At 38.2% G+C, this 14,869-nt stretch overlaps 1 protein-coding gene and 1 long non-coding RNA gene across 7 annotated transcripts in view; one reads left to right on the top strand and one right to left on the bottom strand.

The window, feature by feature from the left end:
* schip1 (schwannomin interacting protein 1) overlaps positions 1-14,869 on the top strand; it is a 55,249-nt gene that overhangs the window by 19,648 nt on the left and 20,732 nt on the right. The window contains exon 1 of one of the 5 annotated variants that reach the window (XM_038306349.1): positions 5,085-5,395. The exons of 3 other annotated variants lie outside the window; for them this stretch is intronic. In XM_038306349.1, the coding sequence (XP_038162277.1) occupies positions 5,366-5,395 (30 nt within the window). In that variant the 5' untranslated portion in view covers positions 5,085-5,365. Of the gene's footprint in view, positions 1-5,084; positions 5,396-13,856; positions 14,245-14,869 lie in introns of those variants that run through there. One more of the 5 variants, XM_038306348.1, reaches the window with a different exon arrangement.
* Positions 4,564-14,239, bottom strand: LOC119797313. Of its 2 annotated transcripts, none has more exons than XR_005282575.1 (4): positions 13,886-14,239; positions 6,863-6,913; positions 5,683-5,979; positions 4,564-4,614 (listed from the first exon to the last, which is right to left on the bottom strand). It is a non-coding gene; the product is annotated as an uncharacterized LOC119797313 (long non-coding RNA). The 2 variants fall into 2 exon arrangements; XR_005282576.1 differs by lacking the exon at positions 4,564-4,614 and adding an exon at positions 5,085-5,473.

Raw genomic sequence — 14,869 nt, forward strand, 5'->3', positions numbered from 1 at the left:
CAAAAATAGTGAATTTATTAACAGATTCAATCAAAAAATAATCGACAGATTAATCAACTCACAAAATAATCGTCAGTTGCAGCCCTAGGACAAAACATACATATTTAAGTCAAGTAAACAGTAAAATATAAATCATATTCTTAAATTTCAAGAAAATTAAACGAAATGTAAAGTTGAATAATTAACTATTAAAGAGGCTGCCATCATTGTGCACCACTGGGCTGTCTGAGGTAGGAAATGCAGGAGAAGTGTCTTGCTCAAGGACACCTTTACAGAGATGGATGGAGCAGGGGTTCAAACCAGTGCCCATCCAATTGTAGGGGGAACTTCTTTACCCTACACCGATGTCGCAGTCATGATGTTAATACAGCCTGGTGGTCCCTACATGCTGAGTCCTCCCGCCACCAACTGCAGACATGAAGTCCTCATTAGCGCAGCCTCTGGTGGCTGATCATAGGAGTTAATAGACACACACACATGCAAACACAGAAACACACACAGACATGTCCTGGCCTCCCACATCACTTCCTGCCTGTCAGAGAGAGCTCATTACTGCTAGAATCTAGCTCTCATGCTGAGCCAACCTGCTTTGCTATGCAGTGTTTTAAGCTGGCACAAAATGTCAACTTGCTAAAAGCATCTGCACTCTCTCCTTCCCCACTGAGGAGGGTTGGACAGGCGAACGGGAAGGGAGATGGGTAAAGTGGTAAGAAGCAAGTGAAGCTTCAATAATAGTAAAGGTAGGGGAAAGAAGGAGGGGTGGGTGGCATCCAAAGACAAAAAAAAAGCTGCCAGGGAGAAGAACTTTAGTTATTTTCTATAAAATGTTGAACATATGGAAAAGCAATTGTTTGCCATCTGTAAGATTACTTAAGTCTCTGTCTGTATCCCACTACTTACAGTGGAATGAATCCCCATCTTTCAAGTTATGTCCTTTTTTTGTGCTTGAATCTATAAATAGGTTTGAACCTCTGCTGAAATGAGAACACGCAAAAATAAAATGCAGACATTTTGGTTTGCATGCAAATGCTTTATTTATGCTAGATGAGAGTATTCCAGCCTTTCTCCAACTAGACAGAGCTCATAATAGGGTCAGTGTGTGGGCGGCTTTGGCTGCTGCCATCCTGCCTTCTTGTCTTTCTCCCATTAATAATAGTGTTTGTTCTGTCATGCTTGTGATAATTTTGGACCGTTTATCTAATCATATTTTTTCAAGCCTTCCTTGTTGCCCTTGAATCTTATTTGCTGGCCCTCAAAGTGGAACAGCATTTGTGATTTAGGAGCAGATCGGTGCTTAGGCTGTCTTTTAAACCTTGTTTTCTGTATATTGACTGATACCCTGTGTCTTTCTCCACCTGTGCTTTGACTCAGATTGTAACCTAGACAACCTTGTGAAGGTCAGCATGGGGGTAGATGAGGCAGGAGATACCTTTGGACTGACTGCTGCTATGGAACAATGGGAGGTTGCTGTGAATACATTTATCCAAGCACATCGAAGTTTTTCTCTCCTCACCAAACGTTCGTATTCAAAACAGAGAGGCAGCATGCTTTACTGAACCTACAGCTTTAAACTCTTGATGCTGAAGTCAGATTTTCACCTTTTGAAGTCATTTCCACTTGGATAGATTCAATTTTTATGTTTTGGCATCAAACAAGACTCTGTTAAGAAAACAATGTTTTGTTCATTTTCATAAAAAATAAATCTTAGTTTCCACATATAACCTTTAAGGTGCATTAAACTGGTTGACTTAAGAAAGGATAGCTTATTTCTGCCTATCCAAATAATGCAACAACCCACAGAGAAAATGCTTTTTAATTATATATTGTAACAGATTGCTGTTATTAGGATCACATTTTTATTTGATGGACACCACATTATGATGCATTTCATTGTGCTACATGATAGAATATATTTTATCATGTTTTTAAGATAAAACAGAGAAACTTTGCTGTACCTTAGTCCTTGACTCACAGGTCAATAAAAAGCAACAAACAAAGGTGGTTTTAGTGTAATGCAGTTCAGATTAGGAGGACTAAGGGGTTAGATATTCAGAATAATTCTTGGTATTCTTTACCAAGAATTAAAGGTATAGTGGAGGATTTTAGTGATTTTTTTTTGATAAGACATGCCCTCTCGACTATTAAAAAAAATGCACATGCACAACCCCGTACTTGCTCCTGAGAGGGAACGCCTATTAACTGCTTAAAAGAACATGCAAAAGCCCATTTCTCTTCGAGGAGTTGCAGGTTTGCAATGATAAGACGGTCGCTTGCATTGGATTTTATCTTACCTTTATTTACATATAAAAAGTTTTTCCACAAATAAGACTGCTGGTACATAAAAAAAATCATGACCTGCTTGTATGTGTGTGTGCTGTAGTGGAAATTTGGACATGTTTGCAGGGAAATGGATTTCTCCAAATAGCCGAACTTTATCTGTTGAGTAGAAACCTCACAACTAAGGCATCAGTGGGAAGCCCGGCCTGTGCTTTCAGTGTACACCATCGCGGGAAAGAATCTCCCAAAACACTTTGGTTGTTTCTGTCTTCTAAGGCCTTTCTCTTCGTTTCATACACTTCTTAGACTCTTTTTCTCTTACGACCCTCTGCCATTTTCAAAGAACCATGGTGAGAAAGGCGAACTTCAATGACTGGCTGAACCCATAGATCATGACATACGTAAAAGTGCAGATGCGCATGAAATGATGCTAACTGTGAATGAGCACGTAGGACGGCCTTACGTAAACATTTCACCAGAATGATTGAAAATTAGGAGTACTAGCAAATTGATTAAATGGATAAGCAAAAAATCTTTTTGTATTCATTACTCAGTGCTTAACCCAAACATATTTGTTGTCACTTATCCAGAAAACCTTACAAGTTGTTGGTAAAGGACATTTAAAATGTCAGATATTTGGATTTAAAGTTAAAAAATTGCCAATATTGTTCCATTCACATTTAAAATAATTTGATTACAGAAATATAACGCAAAGCTGATTACAACTACCTCTGTTTCCTCGATTAGCCTTGGTTATTTTTAATTCTGTGTGTTTATGTAAACACTTTTTTATATCCTAGTAATACAGCACTACACGCAGTTATCTGAAAAGTATGCGTTGACTCACTTTTCCACTTTTTCTGTAAGCTTAAATAAGCTTACTTGTTACATTGAAAAGATTAAGAGGGCTTTCATGAGGCCGAGTCAGTATCTTTCAACACAGATGATTATATCCTCCAGTGTCAGAAGATAGGCACAGTTCCAGTCTGCCCCAGCTGGCAGCCAAGCTGCTGGCTAAGCCAGGGCCAACCATGTGTAGGCTTGAGCTGAGAGAGATCAGAGGAAGGCAGCTCATCGATCCACTTCCAGGTCATTAAACCCAAGAGTGGTCTTATTGGGAAAAGCAGCATCACCCATGAGAGATCAATACTGGATAGAGAGGTTTTTGCCAGACAGGGAGATGGGTGAAATAACAGAGAGAACATACACCTCAGTAAATGACAAAAGTGAAAGCTGATGCATTTAAAAGGATGGATGTTATTTAATCAAAGTTTTAATGGCACACAAGATGCTAATTTACCTGTAAAAGTCAGATCTTTTTTTACATATTTGGCCCAATCCCAGAACCAATAGTGTATAGTTTTTCCACCTTAAAGAAACCATCCCCTTACTGTATATATTGCAGGCCTGCCACTCATCATGATGTAGCATTGTTCATTACATCTGACTGTTCTCCAGCTTCTACAGCATAAAGGGTACAATTAAAATCGGATTTATGACAGTCTATACTGTCATATAGTATAATAATATTATCATTATCATGATAATATGTCATCCATATCTTGCAAGATTGATTTAAACTGTGCTTGGAAGACAAGGATGTGTTTATCACTTCATTGAAGCAGCAGGGACAATAATTAGTTAAAATATAACTATTTAATTTTTTCTTAATCAACATATTGTAGAAAAAAATTATCCCCTTACGGTATAGAAACTTCCTTCTTACACAACAGAAAAATTAGATTTTAAAGAATTAATCATTAGTCGATTGATAAGATCAGTCAATTTTAGATTAAGTCATTAATTCATAACTTGCAAACCTGGTTCTGGTATATCTCTAGTTAGAGCTGAGTTTAAGTTTTTAAGTTACCTGTGTAGAGCAATACTGTTGGTTAAAATATTTATTCAACAGACAAAGAGGAAAATAAAAACTTGGATTTAGTAGAGTAATGAAAAGATTGCAGGATGGAGTAATGAATAAATGGAGTAGAGAAGTATTATCTCAGTAGGTTGGCTTTTCCGTGGATTATAGACCAGCCATCTGCCACCAAGGGATTATAATCTTAGAACAAAACAAAAACAATGAAGACAAGACCCACAATCAAAGCATTCCCAAAGAAAGGATCACAGGTTTTGCAAAGAAAACTGATATATATGTGAAATAAGTGATTGGTTATGAAAAACCTGTGGTAATCCATCTATATATTGATAAGCAGTCATCCATCCATCTTCTCATGCTTATTCCATCAGGGTCAAAGTAGGGCCGGTGCATATCTCCGGCAGTCTATGGGCGAAAGGCGGGGTACACCCTGGACAGGTCGCCACTCTGTCACAGCACTGAATGCAACAACAAAAAAAGTTAAATTTAAGAAATATGTCACCTAACTTATTTTGATACTCAACACACTTGTTAAAAAAAAAGAAATGTTTCTCCCTGTCAGAGTTTAACTTTGATAATGATCCAAGCTGAAATTAGGAAAAATGACAAAGGCTGAAGAATGAAAGTCATTTTTCTGCTCTCCCTTCTCTTCACTCTCTTTCTCTCTCTCTGTGGCATAACTCTACATAAAACGACTGTATGACACTACTACTCTCCAACCCACTCCCACCATTCCCTTCTCCATGGTCCCCTCTCCCTACAGGCTCCGCTTCCACTCGGCTCCAAACAACTCCTCCCTCTTTTCCATCCAAAGCAGAGAGAAAAGCATGTCCTCCCCCCCTGTCCCCTCTCTCTCTATAAGCCTCTCTCCTATTCTCACACCCCTCCTCCTCCCGCCTCTTGCGCCCCTCCCTTCTTTTAAGCGGTGAGGAAGCAGTGATCAGACCCTGCCCTGTTTTCTCCTTTTTTTTTTAAACTGAGGAGAGAGCAAACAGAGATTTAGAGCAGTGGTTTGGTGAAGACCTGCCTGACTCGTCACGGGGCATAACCCGTGTTCTTGACTTTTTCATTACCCGGTAGTTGAATCCACGACTCAGTGGGATCTTTCCCCCTCCCGTTGGAATACCGCTGCAGGGCTGGGAATTTTATCCCAGTCCCACTCCTGCTCCTTCCAGCTCAGCAAGCCTCTGCTCTAGGATGCTGTGAAGGATGGTCCACCAGGAAAACTGTTCTTATCAGGTATCCCTCAGAGAAATGTTGCTGCAATTTACATGTTTCCTTGGGGTTCTGTTTATGTCGCTTCTTCCTGTAATTAATCTTGGATGTAAGTGTTAAATGTTAGTACCTCAATACATCTGTGAGCTTTGAATGTAACATATAAACAGGCTGATTTTTACACATATTTGTCTCTGCAGAGACTGCGTGGGAGTATTTCTTTTGCCTTGTGCGGCTGCATGATTGTGTTGTGAATGTGATGTCTGGGTGGTTGCTAAGAGAGCACTTGACTCATGGGAATAATGTCTTACCTCCCATTCACATTCTCCTCCACACAGCCTTCTCAGTTAAGGGATGATGCCTGCATGCCACACCAACTTTCTTAGTGGGTAAAAACTCCGGTTCACATGTAAGAAGAAACAGTGAAAATAGTAGGATAAATAGTCTAAAATGCTTTGATGGTGTATAGATTTCGGTGGGTATACCTTCCTTCTACATCTTAGCCATGGTTTTCTATAAAATGAAGAAAAATCTGCATTGCAGTGGAGATGGAGAGTCAGAACGAGAGGAGAGGTGGATGAAAAGCAAGAAAATTGAGGTGAATATGCCTGGGGAGGAAATAATAGAGAAGGAAGATGGAGCTTTTTTGGTGCAAGCAGAGTTTTTGTGAGGAATGTGTTTTCAGTGTTTAATTAAATGAAACACAAAAACCTGAAATTATGCATTTCATCACTGAGAGACACTTTTGTATATTTTCTTAATCAGTGAATAATTTAACTGTTTGACAAAAGGTGAATTAAAAGATTTAAGGCTTCTGGCAAACTTATAAATGTTGCAAATCACCGAGCAAATGCTTCAATTTACCTTCCATCTATTTGGTGATTCAAAAAGATATACAGTCATGATATTAATTTGGATTGTTAGGAGGCCTTTTTTTGGCTGTTCCTTATATTAAAACCAGGGGAATATTAAACTGTTGGAGAGTAGTCACCATAAAAATAATTTCCTAATACTTCCAAAAAAAATCTTAAATACAGTTTTAAGCATCTTAATTTTACAATTGGTGCAAACAGTGCAATTACAGCAGTTTAGTTTAATAATGACATTACTAACTACACTCCATATATGTATTCCCACTGAAAAATATAGCCCCTTTTTAATAAGAGTGAGATTTCAAGAAGGCTATAAACATTTGAGGCTTTTCAGCATGGTCTGCAACAGCTAGAGATGGGCTTTACAAGTTATATACAAGTTCTATTCAGTGTCCTGTTAACTTTTTATTTCCCCCTCTCTGTTTAAAAGGTATCTGTTTTGCTGCAGTTTCTCTGTACAATACTGTTTTCTTTTTAGCATGGGCTTTTCAGCCTTTCATGCTTCCTGTTGAATAACCCAGTAATATTAAATATAAAGCTAATTCTATAGCTAGAGGAGGGACTTTGGCTATAAGTTGATACTTTCTTCTGTAAAAGCTTTAAAATCATAATGTCTCACCGTTAGTGGCTCCTGGTAGAGCTTATTCATATTGGATTTTTCGTTTTTGACCTGCAGAGCAAGAACACAGCAGTTTTAGAGAATATTTAATGGTATTTTAAATCAAAGTAGTGTTTTAGCAGTGGATGGGATGGGATAATCTAACATAAACATTACATTAATCTCAATGTGCATCCTCAACACATTTGCATTTGCTTGTCAAGAGTGTGGATATGGACTTGTGTGTGTTAGGAAGCAGCTATATTGTTGGATAAGGATTTCCTGTCATGTTGTGTGCTAGATAAGGACTGGGAAGAGAGACAAAAAAGAGGTAGACTTTGAAAAAAAAAAGAGTAGCAGATAACCAGTCTAAGCGAATGGATAGTGGAGATGGCAGATGAAAGGGGAAGATAAGACAGTAACAGGAAATTCATCCACCAACCGCAAAAGAAAAGGCAGCAAAAGAAGGAATTAAACCCATGTCCAACTCTTTAAGGGAAGAACAGTTAAAGCAGATAAGAACGATAAAAAGAAATATCAAGATCAGTTCAATATGAGGGAGAAAATGCTTGAAGATCTCTGAAAAAGAGGCTGGAGCTGAATGTGTGGGAGGAAATCTAAAAGAAAAATGGAGCTAATAAGAGAAAGCATGAGGGCGGTGACAGGAACAGAGGGTTCAGGCTCTGATAACAGCAACTCTCTGGAGACCCCTCAATTAGACTGGTATCCTGGCAACCAGGCCAGACAGCGCCCCTCGCTTATATATAAAACACAGAGCTGTACGGGGATGGAAAGACGCAAAGGCCAATGACAGAATACAGAAAACAGAATTAGAGTAATGAAGAGCTACAATGGTCAAGATGTAATTAGATGAAGTGGAGAATGAAGGAGGTTGAAGAGGATGTTCTAGGTGTTTTCTTCTCTGGGCGTCTCCTGGGACAGCTTGTGTATGAATGGAGGCTCTGTTTTGACTCTGCATTGTTTCTTTCTGTCCTGATTTAAATAAGGTGTGGTTCTAGATTTGTTTGCACACAAGCACAGGAATCCCTCCTGTTTTCACAGCCTAAATCATTTGAAGCACTAAGTGTCAGAAGGCATTTATCAATTAAGCTACCAACTGAGACGGTCGGTAAAGCAACGGTCTCACTCTTTCTTAAAAGAAAAAAATTGATTTTGCTGGTTAAGAATAAACCAGATTTAAACCATTTGACCTAGAAAATGACAGATCAGCTGCATCTGTTTTTGTAATTAAAACCTTAATTGGGCAAAAGGAGGGATACTAGAGTCTGACATCTTGGTTTTCCCACTTTAATGAAAAATTATCTTTAAACCTAATAGAGCTTTAATACTGTCAGCAGCTGCAGCAGTGCCAGGACTGTGAGGGGCGCTGGTGAGATTTATATGTATGGTCACACTGTGTCCTCCCAGGCTGTTGCTGTGCTGACAGCATGCAGAGTCTGAAGGCACTCTGATGGGATGCTGAAACATGTTTGTCATGGAAAGTTTTTTCTGTTTTTGGAATGTCAATAAGCTAATATAGTTATGGATACAGCAGTGGAAGTTTTCCAGTATGACTGTAACTTTATATGAGGTGAAGAATGATGAATAATAAATTAAGAGGAGAAGACAGTGGTGACTGGTAAATCATTTAAAATAACACATCACATTCACAGTCCTGTACATAGGTTTTATGTTACATATCTTCATTTACGGTTATTTTAGAGCTGCAACTAATGAATGTTTTGCTAATCAATTAATCAACTGGTTACTTTTTCATTTAATTCATTATTAATTGGATAGCAAAGATGCCATAAAGAAGATTTTAAACAGGTGAAGCTAAAACTTTGCCACTTTAGGAGTTCTGGATTTAGCATATTCAAAAAGTAAAATATTTTCAAATTTAATGGAAAATTCTTAGACATATGTTTTGGGGTTTTTTTCTGTATAATTTCTGAACTTAGTGGGTTGTTTTTTCAGCTGATGGCATGTTGCAGTCTGTATACTCCAGTCAAACACTAATCATTTACCAGATTAGTTTATGATTAATTCAGTAATGATTGAATTACCGTTAATCTGACCAATTTTTTCAGCCCTAGTTACTTTAGATGGAATGCTTCGGAGATATTAGTGCAGTAAATGAAATCAAAGACTTTGCTCTCCTTTGAAAAATGCATGCTGTCTGCATTACTAAACAGTAAAGGTTACCCTAGTAAGGCTTTTTTAATGATAACCTCGAGCAAACATTTAACTTATTATATGTATGCGAAAGTTTGAAACAAAAATGTGTAACAAGATTTCATTGTTTGTATAAATAAGAGGAACAAAAGAATCATTCTTTGTAATTAACGGTGTTACTTTAAAAGGGGTATAATTTTGAGACTGTGATGACATAATTTTTGTGTGACCCCCTTGATGGATGGATAAACTAAACAAAATGTATAACCAAAGGGCTTTTCTGTTTTGAATATCAACAAAAAATATCATCAATTCAACACTTTTTGCAGCATTCCATGAAAAAAATGGATATGGGTCTTTTTTGGGTTTTTTTTTTGCAGATTGTAGACTCAATTTTTACCATAACATTGGAATAAAATGCTTTGTCAAACCAGCTCATGTCTATTCCATGGATTTTGTTTGTTTTTATCTCTTTTATTTTCCGGTCCTATTTTATTTACAATTAAGTTTGTATGTATGACAAAAAAAGTACCTCATAAGTTATTGAATGGGTTTTAAAATGAGGCTATGAACATTGGTGGGCTCCTATTGGCCTAGTCAGTATAGATCTTACCTGAAATTAAACACCGTAAATAGGCATATTTTGAAGGCTACTCATACTGGAATTTTCTCTTCTCACAAAAGTTAACTGATTATCCCTATTTTATTGAGCTATTTTTATAGCAATGTTCTATTCTGTAGATATATTTTTCTAATATATTACAATTTGCAAGGTCCCCCTATAAACACTGGCCTCTGTTGGAGTTACAGGCCTTCCTGATGGGCCACCGCATGCTCCTTCTGCAGCCCAATTTGTTTGCAACATGGAGCATCACCATGGAGACCTGCTCTCAGCACTGCATGGGCACTAGTACCAGTCCTTCCCGTCTCCTGCTAAAATAAGATCAGTTCTGTGTCTATGTCTCCCCTTTCATATATTCAAGGCATGCATATAGATACTGAGCAGCAGCATGCCAATAGCTTACTGCTCGCTAAAAACAGAGGGGGAGTGAATTTTTAAAGTGTGTATGCTATGGTTTAACTTATGCTCCCAGTTGTTCTAACAAACAGACTCCTGACATTCACTCATCCTTTTGGGAATTTTTCAGAAACAAAAAAAAAATGCTTTAATTCTTGAACTATTAAAGCTAAGCTGATTCTAACAAATATAGCTGCAGACGTACACAAAGGCACACTCATAATGCCACAAGCCCTGGATCGTAGGCTTACACGAGGTGCCAGGAACCCTCTCCCACAGTCACCCTCTGTTCACTTGGAACAATAAGCCATCTATGTGCAATTTTTCTTTGATTATTTTGACAATTTCTCTCAGCTGACCTAACAGCCAGGAAATCATCAAAACCATTATACTTTTTCTGAGCGTGTCCGTGCCTCAGATATGCAGCTAAAAGCATACAAAGAGATGTTTGCCACTGATCTGTGATCCTTCTAAGGCTTGTGTACAATCAGTATCTGAAATCACTTTGAAGATGCCCTGCATATTCTGCTAATGCATGAACAGGGAGAACTTCTTTCTTCAAGCTTCCTTTGTATCAGTGGTGACTTCATCTCCACCATGAAGTCAGCCTCAGTAATGAAGCAAATCGAGTGGGGATGATTCTGCCCCACCCAGGCTGCTCTTGCACACAGAAAACACTGATTTCATGGTTTCGTTTTTTTATGTGTGATTCATCTATATTGTCCCCAGAATCAACTTTATGTGTTACGATTCAGAAAACAGGAAAGCCTAGCTGCATTCTACCTATAGTCCTTGAAAGTCAGCATAATTTTTTTCTATGTCTTCTACTCATTTTCTTTTCAACATTTACTGGCTATAATTCTCACAGGTTTATTGTCTCTGAGTCCCCCTTTCTTAGATCTTACTCATCGACTTTGTCTATGAGCTGAGAAAACGTGGAATTGAGTCATGGATATCAGTTTCAGTTGTAGACTTTTTCCCTCATGTCTCCGTCTTTGCATCCCTTTTTTCCTTTGTTTTGGTCATCTCTCATCCAAGATCGCCATCACCCCATGAGAGCCCCTAGCTTTTTATATGATCAGTGACTGATTTAAGAATTTTTAATTTTACCATCTTTCTAAATTTTAGTTTTTTGTTATTCCTTGAATTTTTGGACTTAACTAGTCACATTAACATTTGAAAACCTACCTTTTCTCTAAAAGATAGAGGTGAAAGGTTCCACCTTAATGTTGTAAGTCGTAAATGATTCCATATCAGTTTGCCAGTTATTCCTTATCATTGCAATGAAGAAGATGCTTATTTCAGATTCAAATGTTCATGAATGGAGAACCTGTAGACTTTGTGATCTCCTCATAAACCAAGCTGTTCCAAGACAACACTGCCTAATTTTTTCTAAAATAGGAAAGCTCCAGGATAATTGGAGAGTATTTGGGAAGTCTATTTAACTGATCACTTTGGCCAAAGGATACATCCCTTATCACCAAAACTGCAACCAAAGCGAGAACAGCGCAGCCTGCTCTCTCCCTTCATGCCCAGAAACGAGGTGAAGCCCAGGAGCACGCTCTCTGCCTCAACGCCAACGAAAGCCACAGAAGAAGATAAAGACATGGCAGCCTGCTGTTTATAGTTTTTTGGAGCCTGCTTTTCCACTTTTTAAGCTGCAATCACTGCTATGCCATGGAAAAACATAGCAGCCTTCCCTCCATCCTGTCCTGGGCCAAGTTGCCAGCTACTACCAAAATTGCAATTAAGGAACCACGCCGCGCCTTGCATAGGGAAGTACCAACAAGTAAACCCTTAGCTTTTCCTGACCTTTGCTTGTTTTAACTGCTGCCTGGGCAGACTAGTTAGGTTTTAACTCTATATTACTGCAGAAGGAGTTCACTTGAACTTTCTGGTGGATGTTTTGATTTGTTATTTAAATCATGATAAGCATACTGCTGTTGTTTGGGATCTGTGAAAGACTGCATCGCCAGGCAGCTAAATTAGACCAACCCACCTGAAGTCTAACTGCTATTTATGGGGGTTGGCGGCAATGTTTGTAGTTTTTGGGGGGGAGTTTTAAAGGTTGTAGCATGTTCGCCTGCCTTGGTGAACACAGAGCTTCCCTCATTTGTGCAAAAAGGAAGTGAATTTGTTTAAATTTATATTTAAATTTATGTTTTACACTATTTTCACAGCCCTTACGCTCATTTAAGGTCAGGTATGGCCTAATTCCAATGTAAATAAATAAGTTTCCGCATCACCATTGTCTGTGCTGAAATGCGATGGGGAGGATGTCCAGATGTCAGTCAAAGAGCCTTTATGTTCATAAGAAAAAGAGAGTATCCACCTGGTTTTCCGCGTGAATTGACTTTTTTGAGTTACTTTTTTATCGCTGTCTACTATGCTGGAATACTTTGCGCCGAACCCTGTTTACTAGTAGTGGTTAACCTAAACCCAGGTCAACAACTGATTTAATCATCTACATTTGATGGTACATTATGCGTATAGTTGTTCATTAATAATTGTTGACTATAATCATTGAAGGCCTTTAATAACAATGATCTAAAATATAATTTTGTTGTGGAATTAATTTTGATTAGAAGCAATGTGATATAATGATGCTTACAGTTAAATGAACAGTACTGCGTATTACAGCAGTTGAATTGAGAAAAACATCTAATTTGTAGCGTAGTTAAATGCCAAGAACGATACCTAATGTCATGATTACATCAGAAAGTACAAGCAAGTCTTACTGGATAAAAGAAATGAAAGAAATTTAATCATATTCTTAATAACTAACTGCTGACCATGGAAAAGTTGCTTCTTCATTTTTTAAAACTATAGTGATACAGGTTTGAATGTGATATAGTAGTCAACCTTCAAAAATTTAAATACTTCAATTAAAATAAAATCACCTTGGAACACACTTGTATTATTTAATTGCTCTTATCTATAAATATGTTTTCCAATTCAACATAAAAACAATACCTTAATTTTACCACAGAGCTAATGCTTAGTGTAATTATGACCAATTAAAGAAATATTTACTTGATTTCCTTTTTTAAATCATGTGATGTATTACTCTCACTTTACTTCACATTTAATGTTTTCCAGTTCTTAGTCATGGATTCCATTTTTTAGTCTAACCTGTTGACATTGTGTGATTGCTGCAGCAATATGTTATCATTTTCTGCCTGGGCGGCTGTGACAAATATGTGAGTCACTAGTTGGTCGTTTTGCAAAGATGAGGTCATTACACGCCATAGAGGGCTCAGATTGAAAATATACATCTTTGATACAGAGCAGGAGCAATCCACTTGTGTGAGAGAGAGGGAAAGAGTGACTGTGTGTGTTTGTGTGCCAGACTAATGGCCCATTGTACTCTGTCAGGGTTTATTTAGCTGGCCCGAGCTGTCGGGCTGTTGATTTTGGAGTCCAGACGAGGCTCTATTTTCACCTTGGCAGGAAGAGAGACACTATCCTCTCTGTTACATACTTGCACATACTTTTACATACGTTTTTGCCCCAAATATGGAGGGTTATTTGCTCTTATAGTTTATATAGCTGCTAGGAGTGGTGGTTGGTACAGATGAATATGTACAGACAGTAAAAGATTATGTTTTAGTTACGTTTGTAGTCATAACAGGAGACATCTAAACACACATTGGCATGAACTCATAAACACACTGTTGCTATCTGGATCCCATTGCTGAGGTGTCTCTTTTTCCAGCTGCTGTCCTCACGTCAGGACAAAAAGAAAAAAAACACACTGGGGTGTGAGTTTCTCCTCCTCTCTGTCTCTCTGGACTGTTAGAGGCCACTCTGTGCAGAGGGTGGAAGGTAGGGAGGGTCCAGCAGGGCCTTACCTCTGACCAGTGCTCCTTCCCAGTTCTGCAGAAAGGGCAGGACCACAGTGCAGTCTGGGACAGCTAGTGGAGCAGGCGGAAAGGACAGATAAAAGAGTAGCAGTGTCACAACATGTTAGAGGAAAAGGCACCAGCAGAGGAGCAGAGTATTTGCTTTTGTCTTTAGATGAATGTTGTGGGATTATAACACACATCGACTGGGCTGAACCTCCAGAGCCGGTCTGAGGAAATCCACCCTGTCACTGGGTAGGGAAAAGGAGAGAAGGGATGAGGTGAGAGAGGCGCTGGATAAAATGGACGGTGTAGATGATGTCATCAGGCAGGCGTCCATCATCTACCTCAGTGATGACTACAAAGAGGTAAAGGAACATGTCATGCTTGTTCATGCCATGTTCAAGATTTTAAACATGATCGTTGTTGAATGAAAGGAATAACCTTTTTGGTCAAAAATGTCACAATTCTACAGGCTGCAGCATTTTTACATCTTTATTAGACACTAGTTTTAGAAACACATTTGCATTTCAGTTGTTTTCAGTAGCGAATCATTTTTTTCCACAATGTTTATATTTGGAGGCACATTTACACAACAGTAACCGCAGAGTATAAACTGTAATAGTTTCAATCAACAAATATTATCAACACTGAATTGATCTTCCTTTTCTTTATTGAATACATTTCCCCAAAAATTCTAGTTCTATTTATGATTTTCACTCCTTGTATTCATTCAAAAACATTTATTATTTTGAAATATAAATGAAATAGAAGTATTGTAGAGATTAAATGCTGCCAGAGCATGACATGTTTATTGTTGCGCTAATTGGTAACATACTAATTATCTTGCATGGGAGGGGGGGTCATGTGCTTTGCTTATACCAAAAGCACTAAAACCTATGATTTTAGGTTGTAATATAGGTATTCATCCTGGTAGTGTTTACATGGTCTTTTTCAGTCCAAAGTGAATTTTTGCACCTTACACAATCATCA

This window comes from Cyprinodon tularosa, unplaced genomic scaffold, assembly GCF_016077235.1.
Source record: "Cyprinodon tularosa strain WSP-4 unplaced genomic scaffold, ASM1607723v1 ctg58, whole genome shotgun sequence".
Lineage (NCBI taxonomy): Eukaryota > Metazoa > Chordata > Actinopteri > Cyprinodontiformes > Cyprinodontidae > Cyprinodon > Cyprinodon tularosa.